Here is a 17,037-nt window from a genome sequence, read left to right on the forward strand (position 1 = left end):
GTGTATGCACTTCAAGGAGGGTAGTGTGGGGAATTAAAATGCTTTGTAATACGATGCTACATTTAGGCTCGTTTGATAGAGGTTTAAATGTACTGGTAATTTACCAGTATGTGAAGGAGTTGCACTGGCCACATGTCAATTGTGTAGGGAAGGTCGCTAGAGGCAGCACTCATTTTAAGAGTGGACAAATGTCGCATGGTTGGCACTCAAGTTGGGGCATATCAAGGTCTGGTTGGCTACTACTAGCATGATGGCCAGCATTATTCTCAGATTTGTTTCCTCAATAGATTGCTTTTATAAAACAGTCCATGATCCTTCAGTGGGACTGTAAGAAAGAGGCCACAGTCCAAAATCTGAAAAAAGTGATGAGCAAAAGAGTAGTTGTCAGAGTGCCAGGATGGTGTCAGCAGCCATGGTTTGGAAGCTGCACTCTTTTGGAAGGATTCCAGTGGGCTAGAGTCACCCCTTCATATCCAAGCCAAAAGCAGAGCACCAGTGAAGGGCTTGGAGCGTACCAAAAAAGGATTGTGTATGTCTTACTTGAGTGGTGCTAATGAGGTTAAAGCAGGATGCAAGCCAGGTCAAATTTTATAGTTGAAACTCTGCCCTTCTAAGGGGTAGCAGGGCATGTCACCTGTAGGGTGTGCACCATTCATGGTGTTTACTTGTATGGAGAATTAGGCCTCAGCCAGTGGTCCACACGGATTTCTGTCGAGCATTCTAAACAGAAAAAAGTTGTTCGGCTAGTTTACTATGCATCATTGTAGCAGGAATTGATTGTATGCACTGAAATTCTCAGTTAAATGCAGTGCATTAGCTTCTTCCTCTAGCTCACTGTGGCCCTTTTCTTCAGTATGCAGCCAGCTCTGCATGAAACAACATACTGACTACAAGTAGCTTGTCTGTCATTTGTACTAGTGCAAAGAATCTGTAGTGGATGGCTTGTCGCAAGCATGTGATGAAGCCTTTATGGCCTCATAAAAACAAGCTTCACCAGGGGGCACGACACCGCTTTCACCATGAAGCACTCACCGTTCGTGTTCTTCCAGGTTTTCCTGGTTCTTCTATACCCTTGGAATGCATTGACTGTGGATCCTTTGCAACTTTGGACGCTGCCCGACGCGACCAGACCCGACAGCTGGACGAAACCGCCTTTTCTGGACCAGATTGCCAAGTTCGGCCGTCAACTACAGTCATAAACATCCGCCCACTATCAGCGTTGGAAGCACGGAATATAATCTGCAACCGGACAGCGTTTTCTTGGGGCACGACACCGCTTTCACCATGAAGCACTCACCGTTCGTGTTCTTCCAGGTTTTCCTGGTTCTTCAATACCCTTGGAATGCACCGACTGCGGATCCTTTGCAACTTTTGACGCTGCCCGACGCGACCAGACCCGACAGCTGGACGAAACCGCCTTTTCTGGACGAGATTGCCAAGTTCGGCCGGCAACTACAGTCATGTACATCCCCCCACCCTGCTATCAGTGTTGGAAGCGCGGGATGTAATCTACAACCGGACAGCGTTTTCTTGGGGCACGACACCGCTTTCACCATGAATCACTCACCGTTCGTGTTCTTCCAGGTCAGTTACAATGATGAATTTTTATCTGCTAAAACCTCGAATCGTTTTTTGTTCGTGGTGTCGTGCCCCAGACACTGGTTGAATGTTCTCACTGGTTATAGGACTAGAATGGCACTTTGTATTACCAGCATTCTCTTAGCGCTTTCTGGAGACGTAGAGTCAAATTCCGGTCCGCCTGGCACCGATCAAGAAAGCGTTCTCGCAACTGTACTTGCGACAGTCCAGAGAATTGAATCTGGCCAGGATGATATCAGGAATGACCTACGCGCCCTAAAACAGTGGCAAGCATCAGTGGACGTTGAGCTATAACAGCTTTCTGCCAGCAGTCGAGGTCGAAATGGCAGAAATGAAATCAAACATTTCAACGCCATCCACAGAACTGTCTACAATAGGTCCCGCAAATTTAACCGAGCAATTAAAGATAATTACCTCTCGATGTGACGACACAGAAAACAGACTTCGCTGCTCTAACCTGCTTTTCTTCGGTATACCTGACGACTAGTCCGAAACATGGTCCAGCTCAGAAACGAAGGTGTTGGAGCTGTGTGCGGAACACCTTGGCTGCACACTTGAGCCAACACAAATTGAAAGGGCCCATCGGCTTGGTCGATACCAACCAGAGAAAAGTAGACCAATAATCGTCAAGTTTGCGCACTACAAGGACAAACAGCATATCATAGATAAAGGCTACAAGTTTAAAGACACGCAGTATGTTGTTCGCGAACATTTTTCTTTCCCAACGCGCCTGGCTAGGAAAAGACTGTTAGATTTCGCAAAGTCGGAGGGCGGGTCGTTTAAACTTAGAGTCGATAAACTGCGCATGAACAATAATGTGTATATGTACGACGCTGCTTCCGACACTGTCAAACAATGCACCCAATAGCAAAAATGAAGAGTGGTTGTACGCAAGGCAGACTATCATCCAGGGCCTTCATACGGCGGCATCCCTTCGCTTTCCGTATCATTTACTAACATACATAGCATCCTTCCAAAGCGCACCGAACTCTACTCGTATCTAGAAGATAATAAGCCTGACATCATAACTTTAACAGAAACGTGGCTGCACTCGGATATAACTGACGACGAAGTCTTACCTGATTCACCCGATTTTGTTATTTACCGGAATGACAGAACTAATAAAAGGGGTGGCGGCGTACTGATCGCCATAAAAGATCACATTCCTTCCTTTCGTGTCAACATTTCGTCCCCTCTAGAAATTTATGGGTTTGCATCACGTCCTCATCTCTTAAAGGCCCACTATCCACCCTCCGGTCGAAAATATTTTCTTCTCCGGTGACTGTGAGACTTCGCCCCCAGAACGCAAGGCCGCAAAATGTTTTTGAAAAGAGTAACTAATAACGCAGTTACAGCCACCGCAATCACCCGATTCTGTCATGCTTCTCTCCTTCCGTTCCCTCGCAAAGGTTTTTCACTCTCCTGCCCGAGGTCGTCTAGCTTCCGCAAGACAAATTCCCCTTCCTCCTCCGCGTTTGGCGGGAGGTGGGGCGTGGCACTCCACGAGCGCGGAAAAAAAAAAAAACCACCGAGGGAGCGCACGCCGCTGGATTCAGTCTGGCCGTGGCGAGGGAAAAGCGCGCAGCGAGCGGTAGACACCCATCCTTCTCCAGTCAGTCAGCGAGACAGACCAATGGACGTTGTTCGCGGTACGTACGTCATTACTGTGGCTCGTCGGGCCAACGCAGGAAACGGGGAATCTGGCTTCCCGAAGGAGAGCATGAGAGAGCTTTGAATTGTACTTTCGATGCTTTGCGGCGCGCGTGTCACTGTAGCATTTTGGCACAGACTATCTCCGGTACCTGATCGAAACACTGGGCTCCTTTGCTTAAAAGGGCCTTCCCTGGACAGTGGCCCTTTAAGTCCCTTCTTGGTATATGCTACCGACCACCAGATAGCTCAGAAACTTTCGTAGCAAATCTGTATGCTAACTTCTCAGATATAAGAAGCAACTTCTCAAAGGCCGACATTTATTTATTCGGTGATTTTAATTACCCGAATATCAACTGCAATACCTTAACTGCATCGGCACAGAACCCGGTTAATTTCGTTGAACTAACATTAGACTTTTCCTACGCGCGGCCTTAACATTTTAGACCTTGTTTTCGCATCGGCTCCAGACAATGTTAGCCCGATCTCCCTCACGGATGGTTTCAGTGATCACAATCTGCTTTATTTCACCATAAAAATGCCATCCCGCCAACGCAACCAACCTCAGAAATACATCTTTGACTATAACAGAGCGAACTACGGTGCCATTAACCTCGGCTTACAAACTTTCTGCGATTCCTTTCTGCAATTCTTTCCTAATCAATCTGTTAACGAAAACTGGCGTCAGTTGAAAGATAAACTCGCGCAGTTAATGAACACCTATATACCCTGCATATGTTTCCGTGCTAGCTCATCTAAGCCGTGGCACCACAAGAATCTTCGTACGCTGATGAACAAAAAAAAAAAAACGACTTTTCAAAACAGCTAAACGGCTGAGAACACCCAAATCACAGGAAAAACATAAAAACGCCGATAAAGAATACTGCTTGGCCATACGGAAAGCTAAGCATAAGTTCATGGCTCATGATTTGCTATCCCTCCTTAAGAACAATCCAAAAAAATTTTGGAAAATATTATCACCTTCCGAAACTTCTTCAGATTTTACATTGATCATTGAGGCTGGAGATCCCATTGCTCCAGATGAATGCCCTCAGACCTTCAATTACTTTTTCACCAATATATTCATGAAGGAAGACTATTCCAATATTCCATCGGCACCTGAATATGACTATGACTACATGAACCCAATAGACGTTACTGTTGATGGTGTTGCGACATTGATTAACAGTCTAAAAGTAGCTACTTCATGTGGTGTTGATGGGATTAATTCAAAAATTTTGAAACATACCGTGGCTCATTCCAGCGTCATACTCACTCATATATTTCGCCAATCCCTTTCAGCGGGAGAGATACCATACGAGTTGAAAATTGGAAAAGTTATTCCAATTTTCAAATCTGGTGACCGAACTAATGTTGCTAACTATCGCCCAATATCGCTGACATGTATATCTTGCAAACTTCTCGAGCACATCATTGCATCTAACACGGCACACTACATTTAGAAGGCAACGGTTTCTTCTGTTCACAACAACACGGGTTCAGAAAAGGATTATCATGTGGGACACAACTACTCGAGTTTACTAATGAGCTGCTTCACGGTATGGACGAAAATCTTCAAATCGACTGTATATTCCGATTATGCTAAAACCTTCGACCGCGTTCCACACTGTCGTTTAATCGCGAAACTCTCATCCTTGCACCTTGATTCATTAACAATTTCTTGGATAAGAAACTTTTTATCATTTTGTAAACAATTCACTTCTGTTGATAACAATTCGTCCCCTCTAATTGATGTAACATCAGGCGTACCGCAAGGTAGTGTAATAGGCCCTTTACTGTTTCTGATTTTCGTCAATGACCTATCGTTAAGCATCACCTCAACACCCAGAATGTTTGCCGACGATTGCATCATTTATCACAAAATCCGCTCTGCTAATGACCACATCATCCTTCAAGAAGATCTACACTGCATTAATAACTGGTGCGCATCATGGCAAATTAACACTGATAAATGCCAATTAATGACATTTAGCCGTAAACATTAGACTATTCACTGTTTCACTTGCTTGCTTAATCACAGTCCAGTCACCCTTGCGTCGTCATACAAGTACCTTGGCGTGGACTTTTTACCAAATCTCTCATGGAAGACCCACGTAGAAAAAATTACTGTCAAAGCTAACCGTACATTAGGTTATTTAAAATGTAACCTCAGAGGTGCACTTTCTTCCACGCGGCAGTTGGCATATCAAACATTTGTGCACTCTCAACTTGAATACGCATCTTACATTTGGTCATCCCACCAACATTACTTAATTCATTCCCTAGAGCGCGTACAAAATCGTGCCGCTCGTTTCATTTCTCGCAACTATTGCCGACATTCCAGTATAACTAGCATTAAGGCGTCGTTATCCCTTCCATCCTTAGAATCTCGCAGAACAATAGCACTTATCTGTCTAAAATTGTTTATAGCCATCATTCCTTCACACTACCTCTCACAAAACCGGCCCGTACATCTCACCGATTGCATAATCACACCAGTTTTAAACGCCTTTCGGGAAGAACCACTGCATTAAACTCATCAGCTCTGCCCCGTGCCATCATTTATTGGAATAGTATTCTGGACAGCATTGTTCACACTTCAGATTATGTTATTTTCAAAGAAAAAATAAGCAACATTTTGTTCTGAAGTGTGCTGTTACTGAAGTGTGTTCTATAGTGTGTGCTTTTCAAATTTTGTTCTCTTTTTCTTGTGTTTGCCATTGTATAACGTTAACGTTTTGAAAATAACGATGTTAAAATAACCATCTTCTGCTTGCTTCTGTTTCGCACCCCTCACAATACTCCAATCGGAGCCCGTGAGGTATTTGAATAAATATATATATATATTTTTTTTTCAAATAATTGACATGAGGCTTGAATAAGGCTTGCTGTATTTTTCTTCAGGGATTGTTCTAAAAGCAGGGCCTACATCAGTACTGTTGTGTGCCATGTTGCCGCGATCGGAATGCGCAGGGTGAAGGGTTCAGGGGCACAACATAATAAGTTTGTGTGGCGCCGTTCATAATGCTCGTACGCGACCTTTAGCATTGGGCTATGCAGCAGGGCTCAGGCATGTTCAGCAAACCCTGCCATAATGCCCAATCTTAGAGGCCATAGCTCTTATGTGGCTGTCGCCCATCTTAAGTGCTAAGGTATGGCCTCACTGTATTCTCTTTTGTCACCAGTATAAGAAAGGTAATTTTTCTGTGCATGTTGCTTTATGGTCACAGAGTTAACTTCATGTTGCGACCCCTTACCGGAGATTATTGTTGAGTGTTTTGACTGCTACAGCTGGCTGCTGCTTTACAGCATAATGCCATTGTGCCACCACTGGTGTTTCATTCTTTCACACTATTGCTCTTTTTGTGCGAATATTCACAGAAGTAGCAAATATTAGTACAGTTGAATTTCAGTATAATCAAGTTACAATGCAGCAAACTTCTTTTTTTTGTTTCTTGCTTCCATTGAAAGGCGTGTAATTTTTTCCTCAATTTAACGAAGCATTTTGGCGCCGCAGTTTTAATACAATGAAATTTTTGCAAGCAGAGAAAACAGATTGTAAATTTCCACCACCTGAAAAAAAAAAATACTTATTGAAAAAATGTGGAGGCTATTTGTAGAGAAAATACAAGTAAATGAAGAAAACTTCTCCCCTCCTCAGTAACCTGGACTTAGGTTCGTTCAGATAGCACAGGTGATGTTCTGACGTCCGGAGGTACCTCGAAAGCATTGCTGTCTGGAATTTCAGCTTTATTCGCATGGGGCTTGCATTTTTTTGTTTGAGATAACTGACAACCATTTGTTCCCGCCATGGTGGCCCAGTGGTTAAGGCGCTCGACTGCTTATCCCGACTGCAGATTTCATCCCAGCCACGGCAGGCACTTTTAATACAGGCCAAATGCAAGTCCTGGTGCCTCTTTCATATCCGATGTCACTTTGGGATGTTAAGCGTCATAAACAAAACTAAACCATGGCGCCTTAAAGTATGTCCGGCTTTAGCATTCACGTACCCATGGTCCATGAAACAAACCAAACCAGCTGCACTATTTTGCAGTGACCTGCTGCTTGCACATCTCGTTCACTTCAACCTGCGAGAGCATGCGACAGATCGCAAGGTTGCTTCCACCATTACGTAATACTGCAGTGCCACTTAGTTTTATATTTGGTAAAAGCACCCATTTCTTAGTACACCACTGGTGTACCAAGAAAGCCACTTCAACAAAATTTTCGCTTCACCAAAATGTTTTCTGTTCCCCTCCAGCTCACCATAGAAACAAATGGAACAAGGTTCTCGCCACAACGAAACATTTTTGAGGCACGTTTTCACTTCAGCGAAATTCTTGCTTAGGGAGGCTAGATTTATAAATTTATTTAACAACGAAATAAGCATATTGCCACCAATCTGGGCATTTCAAAAAGTCCACATCACTTTGCTCCACTAAAACTTTTCACTTGAATCGATATGGGACCCTGCTGACCCACCCACTCACAGTCACATGAAGACTATCATTGCTTGGGGGCATTGACGACTGAGCTGGATGCCTTGGAACAAGGCGCAGGCATAAGCGGCCATTTTTTTACAAGCCACAGCCACAGTCGACCCATATTTTGAACACCACCATCTGCGAGGGACACATTTGGTGTGATCTGCAGTTTTATCGGAGCCCATAACGATTGCACTGCGATGTAATTCCTCATTGAACATGAAAATTGCACCAGGGCACTCATGAAAAAGAAAGCAGAAGCAGCTGACCTACACCTTTGTAAATCGATGATGTTGTTCAACTATGTAGTCTAATCTGATAGTGTTTTTGGGCTGATTTCGCCTGAACAAAATTTTCGTTTCAACTAAGTTTTTCACGCGTCCCGTCAGCTTCGTTGTAGCAAGGTTCAGCCGTAGTCGCTGCATCAATGTGTGAAGCTCGTGATAATTTTTGGTAACAGCGTTTGTACCTCTAGCCATGAGTAAAGAGTTTAACATCTGCACTTCGGTCAGAAAATACTTTGAGCGTGATCTATAAATGCATGGCGCCTATGGGTAGCTGCTCAGCTGCATAGAAAATCTGGACTGAAGTGATATTTTGAGATTTGCAATTTTGAGTTAATAAAGCTTTACCTTACTATTTTCGCCCCTCGTTTTGCTTGCTGTTTCTTTGAAATCACTTGTAATCTCCTCACACACTAGCATAGGTGAAATAAAATGGAACAGGAAGGTTTCACGGATGCATGATATCATTTGCGCCTCTAAAAGATCAAAAACTTGACGCAACAAAATTTGCAATGTAATGAAGTTTCTTCCGAAAAGTATGACTTCGTTGTATTGAGGTTCAAATATATAATTATTCAATTTGGTAGCAAAATTGAACACCGTTTGTGTTCAGTTCGGTTTGGAAAAAAATGCTAATTGCACACCCCTATGTGAAACTGCTAAAAGTGGGATGTTGCAGGGGTGGAACAGCTGCACCAATTGCGCAGTTTTGATACAGCTTCATATCTGTTTAAATGTGAAAGTTCTTGAGTTTGCTTCATTCTGCGCCAAAACGCCCCAACTAGCCTTAAAAGTTTCCCATGCTCGGGGACAACTTTCTGTGGCCGTGATATGGCCACTTACGACGCTTCAAACACTGCGCACATCCAAAACGGGAACAGAAGATGAAACCAGGTAAAACCTTGGAAGAGGGGATAAAAGCCTAAATGGTGCCATAACTGGCGCTGAAGGGTAAGGGCGGCTGCCTGCTCTTCTCTTTTGCGCAACCTCCAAAGCCTGCAAGCTAAATACTCGTCACTTCGGAAAAACGGATAAGTATTTTTGTCTGCGCGAGCGCTATAGGGGTTGCCAAATAAAACCAAATCATTACACGGGAAAAACTTTTTTCTTTTCTTTCTTTGCGACGATCGTTCTTTTTTCCGCCCATCAGTCATCAACGAAAGCATGTGGTCAGTCGCTATCATGACACCTACTTTTAGTATTGTTCGCTTCAAAAGATGTCTGGACTATCGCGTGTGTTTCAATAATTAGCAGTAGATGGCACCCGTTTTAAACTCTACATCATAAAGTGAAAACTAGGCCTGCACAACCGGCTAACGCTGGCACTCTGCCAGGAGCCCCCCCCCTGTCTTTTTTTTCCACTAGAGCTAACGTGAAATGGTGAACACACCTTGATGTTATCCCTGCACAGCATCTTGACGCACTGCCAAGAAATGTGCGGTGGTATGCGATGTGACAATGGAAACAAAGGGACGCATTAACGAACACGTTTTTTTTTTTTTTTTTCATATTCTCAGTAGCAAAAGTGGGAGGTGGGTTCATTATGTGAGGGGGTAGTTATGTGAGTAAATACGGTAAATATACCGTAATGCAAATGCTTGTCTTTTTTTTTTTTTTTGTTATTAAATAATTCAAACTTTTTTCCCAGTTCCATGAAGTTTGAATTAACGAGCTTTTACTCTATATCTTGAGGTGGTACATGTGAAACTTATTTCGGTGTCATCAGATCAAGAAACGCGCAGCAGGCTTAGATTTTGAATTCTATAATGCCGCAGTGCAGCCCAAGACATCCAAAATTAACATTTACGGATGCTGAAGCGTCGAAGTACTATAAAGTCTGCTCTGTACACGAAATATATAACCTAATATCTCGAGTTACTGCCCACCTTCCCTTAATCAAAATATTGAGTAAAAACTACTGAGTCATCGCCAGCCCTTAGAATGCGTAAATGGACCCCTTGCAAAAATCGTTAAGTAGGCTTTCCCACGCTGCTTCTTTCCCCAAACATGGCGTCACTGGCCGCCAGAAAAATGGCGATATAGACCTGAAATCGCATGTTGCTTCTACACAGATGCATGTAGTGGTAATAGAGCAATTATGCAAATATGTTCTGATGCATAAATGATATGAATTATGGCCATAATATAATGTTTCAATACATTGCTGTTCCGCCATTAGAGGGGAATGCAGCATAGAGGTGAAGCTGACTTAACATTTATGAAAGGGGTCTATTACGGGCCAAAGGCGCGCTCGCTCGTCAGGTTTCTTTGCTTATGACTTGCTTTTGTACGTGCTTTTGGAATTTGCCCATTTGCCTTTTGGTTGCTGCCTTTCTTTTCTTTTGTCTTTTTTTTTGTGTGTTTGCTTTTGAATCAGAATTTTGTCTTTTGTTTTTGTACTGCACTCACTTTTGGGCCCAGGCTGATTGCATTAACAGCTTCGAAATGGGCTCTTCCGGAGCTGGCCTCGCGCAACACAAGCTGTGTATTTTGCAGAAAGTAAAACATTGTTTTATGACTCTTGTGATCACGATATAATGCAAAAAGAATGCAAAAAAAGAAAAAAGATGTGTATTTTCTGGCTTTTGCCAGCTTTATTCAGTCCCCAAAGCTTGAAAAATTAACCTCCTTGGTTTCATGGCTCACATATATTTTTTTTTTTTTTTCAGTGTGATAGCATGTCTTGCAATATAAAACGCTTATTTACAAAAATTGGTACACGCTAGATTCCTAAAGGAAATATACTAAGCGCCAGGGATAGGTGGGCCTTGCTAGATTTCCTTTGGATCACTTTCATACTGTCCGGTATTCTTTTCTCTTCTTTTTTTGTGTGTGTGTGTGTGTCAAAAGTAAGGTTTAATCCTTGTTTAACAACTCAAAAATTTGAAACTTTGCTGCAGAATGCAGGGATTTTTTTTTTTCTGTGAGCTACTCCAAAACTAAGATTTTGCTGCTCCAAAAAGTGCTGCAAATTCTATTTCAGCTTTTGTATCCCTGATGTTGTGAAACACTCATATTGGAATGAGTCCTATTGCATGTTTAATTGGTACTATTTTCCTTTTGAGATTTAACTTATGTCCACGTCTTACACTAATTACACTTATATAAAACACAGCGCACTCTGCAATGCAAGTGTACAGTAAATGTCACCGGGTGGGTCTGTTAGTCCAGGGTTTCAGTAATCATGGCTACATTGCGTGCCCGGTCGTCCAGGCTTTCAGTGGACAGCGCGTACAGTGCAACTAGGATCGCAGAGTCAGCTGTGTGGTGGTTGTGCGCTATTGCAGACTATTCGCAGCGATGCACAGGTGGTGCTTAGAGCTCAAGGGGCTGGTAACGTCTCGTGTTCGTGCCATCTGTAGTGGCACGAGAGTGCATTTGGAGAATCTGAAATTATGCGCATAGTACACTCCAGCTGGGGAATTTTGTGAGCTTTTATTACCCCAAAATCAAAATTAGTATCAAATGTGTTTGTATTATTGAGATTCTACTGTATATATTACAGCGTGAGGGCAGTTTCAGACCACAAGGAATCAAAATATGGTTATAGCATAATCACAGTTGGTCGAAACCAACTACAGGCAAGAAATTCTTAGAAGAAAATGTGTAGAAGACGTGCATAAACAGGGAAGTGGCTTATATATAGATATTATTTGAGAGAGCGACTAGTTCTTATTGCTTAGGGGGTGGGGTATTTAGGAAGAAGTAAAGGATTGCTCAACTCTGTAACTTTCTTTTCAAGTCATTGCCATGGTACTGCAGCAGCACTGCACACATCAGAGTCGACCATAGCAAAGCTTTCGACATGTTAATGCATGCAGTCTCGGCAACTGGTGGCACTGCTGTGCCATTGTGGGTGTTTCATGTGGCCCATGCCTGTGCCCATTTGCCTCCCTTTATTTTTATTTTTTTTGTCTGCTCTACTAGACTCTTTCAGTGCCTTCTTTTTACGTTCACTGCGTGCATAGCCTCAAAGTTTCTAAAAAGTTGCCGTCTGCTAGCACCTGGCCAATCAGCTGCTGTAGCTGGCTTGAGGAGCAGTGGGGAAAAGAAATTTGAATTATAGTCATACCTCGGCTCCAAATGTAATGCTATATACATTCCGAAACTAGCAGGGTAAGGGTTAAAATTCGCATTGTATATTCTTGTAAACATGGTATTCTGGTGATTTCGACGACCTCTGGCGCTGCATGGTTTGCGGAGCTTCTCCCAAGCACGCACCCCTAGAAATGCCGAGTGCCAGGCCGGGGGATGCTTGTGCCCATTTTTACTTCTGGGTCTCCGGCGGTGGGTTTCGAACTAATCACCAACTAGCCCGCTTGCAACTACTTTTGGTGATTCAAATGGTTTTCATGTTTGTGTTTAGGGCTTAAGGAAGCACCTTGGTCTATTGATAAAGCAGCCTTCATAACGTTTGTGCCTGGCTTAGTGCGTAATGGGACATGCCTGACTGTGCAGGTAGTGGACCGTAATGCTAGTGACCTGATGGAGCTGGACATGGAGCTGGAGACAGCACGTAGCCGAGCTGCCATGAGCAACAACTACAGGCAACAGGTAGAGTCCCTACAGAAGGAGCTGGTGGCATTGGGCGAGATGTACAAGCGACTGGAGGCACGCTTGCAGGCCAATGAACCGCGGCCCCAGGTTGAGGCAGAGCTTGGCCTCCTCCAGCAGGCAGCCCTCAGCGAAGTGGCGGGTGAGCATTTCACGGCTAGATTGTGTGTCTTTAAATTGGAGAAGTGTCATACGGTGTCATTCGGCTGACATTCATTTGCTGTCTTCCAGATGTCAAACATCAGCTAGAAGCCAAGCAAGTCCAGGTGGAATCACTAAGTACCAAAGTGAAGCAACTCGAGGCAGCTCTTGCAAACAGGGTATGGAACTTGCGTTTTACAGTGTGGCTTGTTCAGAAGACAGTTTTTTGCAGAAGTCTGAGAAATGGACGTAACACAGGTGTTGGAAGGTGGCTAAAGGTGATAAACAGGAAATGGGTTGTTTCTGAATTATTGGCACTTAGTTTACAACCGCACTTTGCATCTTACTTTTTTTTTGCGGAGCCAGCATTTCTACTGCCTTGTACTTAGCCTTAAACCTGGAGCCTTGCATTCACTAAGGCCCTACACACTGGGGCATATGGTGTCCAGCTTGGCCTGGGCTGCTAGTGGAGGAGTGCCCTGCCATTTTGGAGCAGTTCTGCTCCAATTCTCCCACCAGTGTACATGCTATTAAGCATTGATTAAATGTGAAAAACAGTTTTGCCCCTTCTCATCCCATACAATCAGTTTACTGCGACGCAAGCAGTTCTTGTGAGATTTTTTTCATGATCCTTCGTTGATTGGAACTGCAGATAATTGAAGCATTTTAAAAGTGTGACAGCATTAAGGGCTCCGTTATGCAGAAAATCCAGTATTGCCATGAACGTTGTAAGCGAAAAATTATGAGCAGGCCTATGGCAAGTGGTAGTTGGCTGGTGACATGTCCGGGCACTAACAGGTTGGCTACCAACCCAGGACCCTTGCATTCCAAGCCTCGGGTCATGAAGGTGTGTGTGTTAGTATGGCTTGGTTAAAGTGGATCATTATATCGATTTTGGGTAGTCTTGCACACAATGTGGTAACTTACGACTATATACTAATGAAAACAGGCACAAATTAAGGGATTATTGTTTAACTTTTTCCCTACTGTGAGGGAAAATGACTGTATTGTAGATTTAGGTAATGTTTTTTGTTTAAGCAAAAGTTATTAGATTTAATATTTTACACAAAACGTGAAATGAAAGCTAAATAAACTCGCTTTCTGGGCATATAAGTTCGAGCAATGAAATATGTCTTGCAACAGAAAATTTTAATTGCCAAAAAAAAAATTTTACAAAACAATGAACAAAACTTGTAAATGTACACTTGTAGTACCTGAAAAGGGACAGGCACTAGGTTGAATAGTATTTGTAGTACAAAATAATAACTGGACATGCAAAACGAGGCCAACAACGAAAAGGAGACTAACCTGCGTGCGTACGCCAGTGTTCCAGCCTAGTTCCTGTTGTCCTCTCTGCTATAACTGAATTCCAACAGTAAAAGCAGCTTGTTCAGACTCTCTGCTGCTTGGGTTTTTGAAGGTACACTTGTAGTACCTGAAAAGGGACAGGCACTAGGTTGAATAGTATTTATAGTACAAAATAATAACTGGACATGCAAAATTAGGCCAACAACGAAAAGGAGGCTAACCTGCGTGCGTACGCCAGTGTTCCAGCCTAGTTCCTGTTGTCCTCTCTGCTATAACTGAATTCCAACAGCAAAAGCAGCATGTTCAGACTCTCTGCTGCTTGGGGTTTTGATAAAATTAACCATAGACTAAACGAAGTAAAGATTTATAGCATTTTTGAACTGGTCATTCTTGTTGTTTTTTACTTAGATGCTACCGCGCCTTTGAAGCGCATTCAAAAAATTTGCCTCTGGAGAAGAAAACAACATTGAAAACGAAACCTCAGTTGTCTGATTGCATGTCAGATAATGTGGTGCATTCGTGAGCAATTCAGAAGGGTCTGAAATCGACATGGAATTCATTGTTAGCGAACTAATAGGGGTAGTGTGTCTGTGGCGCATTCCAGAAATGGTGGTGCGAGAAAAAAGAAAGAAAACTAAATTGAAACTAAACTATCAGTTGTCTGAATACATCAGATGCTGCAGGGTGCCCCTAAGCAAAGCGGAAGGCTCTGAAATTGTTGCGTGAAGCCATCGCTAGCGAGCTAGCGATGCTCAATGGGCGAAGTAGGGAAGGAGTTAAGGAAGTAGCAATATGCATGTACGTGAACGAGGAATTGCAAGAGGAGGTGCAGATGGAAGCCATTATTACCGTCACTTCATGCCCTTAAGGGCGAAGCTTAAAGGAGCATAGACAAAATTTATTTGCATTTTTCTTCTTCTTAGATACACAATCAATTTCCACCATGTGGGAATGTCCTCCTTAGCAAAAATCACATGAATTACCATGTTGTTTTTGCCTCAGCCAACTAGATACCTTATAATTGAATTTTTTTTCTCACCTGTCTCGATTTCAACAGCTATGTGATAGCTATGGCAACAAAGTCAAGTCTACGTCCTGTGAGGGATGAAAAGAACTGCGATATAATTGCTTCTTCGTCGCTTATTGTTGTTCTTGTTCTTGAGGCAGGCTGGCTTTAGAATTGTAGTGAATTAAAATGACGAAGGAGTGATAGTGTCACAGTTTTTTCATTGCTCATGTGATCTAGACTTGAGTATGATGCCATAGCCATCACTCTAACATTTTAACTAAAACCGAAACGGATGAGAAAAAAATTCGATTTTGCATTATTTAGCGGTTAGTATAGCCAAGCATGATGATTTGTGTAGTACTAATGTTTTATCCACCATTACAAGTAATAAAACATGCAATCAAAAATTATTATTTTTTGTTTTGTTGAAGTTTGAAATAACAAGCTTTAACTGTCTCTCCAATGCAGGCTATGGAGCACTTGAGTCTGCTCAGAAGTGTTGACGAAGCAAGTTCTATTTCCCTTTCCTCTCCCCTCCTTATTTTTCATGACATCGCGGCACTTGTGCCAGTGGGAGCTCGCCCTCTTAAGTGCTCTGTCTTCATGGGTACCCGTGCTTGGTTAGTTAACAGAGTTAACATTTTAGACCGTTGGTTCTTATGTTGGCACAGTTTCAGTTTTCCAACTTTGTGCCATTCAGATGCTGGAATGTTTTCCTGCAGGCGATAGCACATAATTTTGGCAAACAAGCCCCAGAAAAATCAACAGGTTGTCATCTTTCATACGTAGGTGTAGACAGTCAGCCGGACCAGTTAAAGCCGTTAAATGTCCCCGCAGGGGCACCTTGTGTAATGAGGTGTTGGTGCTTGGCGCCACCACAGTCCCTGAGCCCCCATACCGAAGCTGTAATCCGTACAGTGGCGATAAGTTGAAAGGTGGAGGGAAGAAACCGTGAACGGTGGCGATTGAGGTCGTGGTCAAGCCTTGGCCGACGGGCTCCCCGCCTATCTACCAGGTGAGGGGTTGCGGGACCTTCCTCTGCATATAAGGGTGAAACAGAGGCAACAGAATATTAGGAACCCTTAGACCACCCATAATGCATGAAAAAACAATCATTAAAAAAACTTGATCGACCTCCGAAAAGGAGTTGCACCGAAGTCACACAAATCATGGCACCATCTGAGAACTTCCAAAGTTCCTTGTTCTGCACTCTCTAACAGAGTCTAAACCTGTGAATGAACTATCAGTTTTTCTGATTGGCAGCTCGCTGAAGGCCATCATTGGGGCAAACTATAAAGCCAAGAAACTAGGATCTGGTGACCTACTTATAGAGGTATCAGACAAAACCCAGTCAGACAAGCTCCTCATAACAAAGACATTTGCTCACCTTGATGTTCAAGTATCGCCTCACTGCACTCTTAACAACTGCCAGGGAGTGATTTCTGAGCGAGACCTCCTAAACGAAACAGAATCGGATCTCCTTGAAGGCCTCCAGAACCAAGGTGTAACTGCGGTTCGAAAGATAACAATCAGGCGAAAGAATGAGGAAATAGGAACGAAACATATTGTTCTCACTTTCAGCCGGAGCACATTTCCTGAATTCATCAACGTGGAATTCATCCGCTGCAATGTTAGCCCGTACATACCAAGCCCCCGCAGGTGTTTCAAATGCCAGCGGTACGGACATGGTAGCCAGACATGCCGAGGACGCCTTACCTGTGCAAAGTGCAGCGCACATGACCACACAACAGATAACTGCAGTGCAACTGACTACAAATGTGAGAACTGTGAGGGCACCCACCCTGCATACTCACAATCCTGTGCGGCCTTTCAGGCCAAAAAGGAAGTAATCAATATAAAGGTAACTGAGAAGATAACATACGGAGAGACGCGAAAAAAGCACAGAATGCTTTCCTCCGCTCCCTATGCTGACGCAGCCCGCAGAGGGGCCAGGCCGCGTCTAGTAGCGGTGGGCACGCAGTGCAATGCTGCTGACGTGCTCCCACCA

At 43.4% G+C, this 17,037-nt stretch overlaps 1 protein-coding gene across 3 annotated transcripts in view; it reads left to right on the top strand.

Moving 5' to 3' along the window:
* The window catches only part of Tsc1 (tuberous sclerosis 1 protein hamartin), an 87,590-nt gene that overhangs the window by 58,311 nt on the left and 12,242 nt on the right, over window positions 1-17,037 (top strand). For all 3 annotated transcript variants that reach the window (XM_084585942.1, XM_084585940.1, XM_084585941.1), the window contains 2 exons: window positions 12,476-12,713; window positions 12,803-12,891. In XM_084585942.1, the coding sequence (XP_084442068.1) occupies window positions 12,476-12,713; window positions 12,803-12,891 (327 nt within the window). The remainder of the gene's footprint in view (window positions 1-12,475; window positions 12,714-12,802; window positions 12,892-17,037) is intronic.

The sequence above is a fragment of the Amblyomma maculatum genome, unplaced genomic scaffold, assembly GCF_055883805.1.
Source record: "Amblyomma maculatum isolate TAMU_Amacu unplaced genomic scaffold, ASM5588380v1 scaffold_13, whole genome shotgun sequence".
NCBI lineage: Eukaryota > Metazoa > Arthropoda > Arachnida > Ixodida > Ixodidae > Amblyomma > Amblyomma maculatum.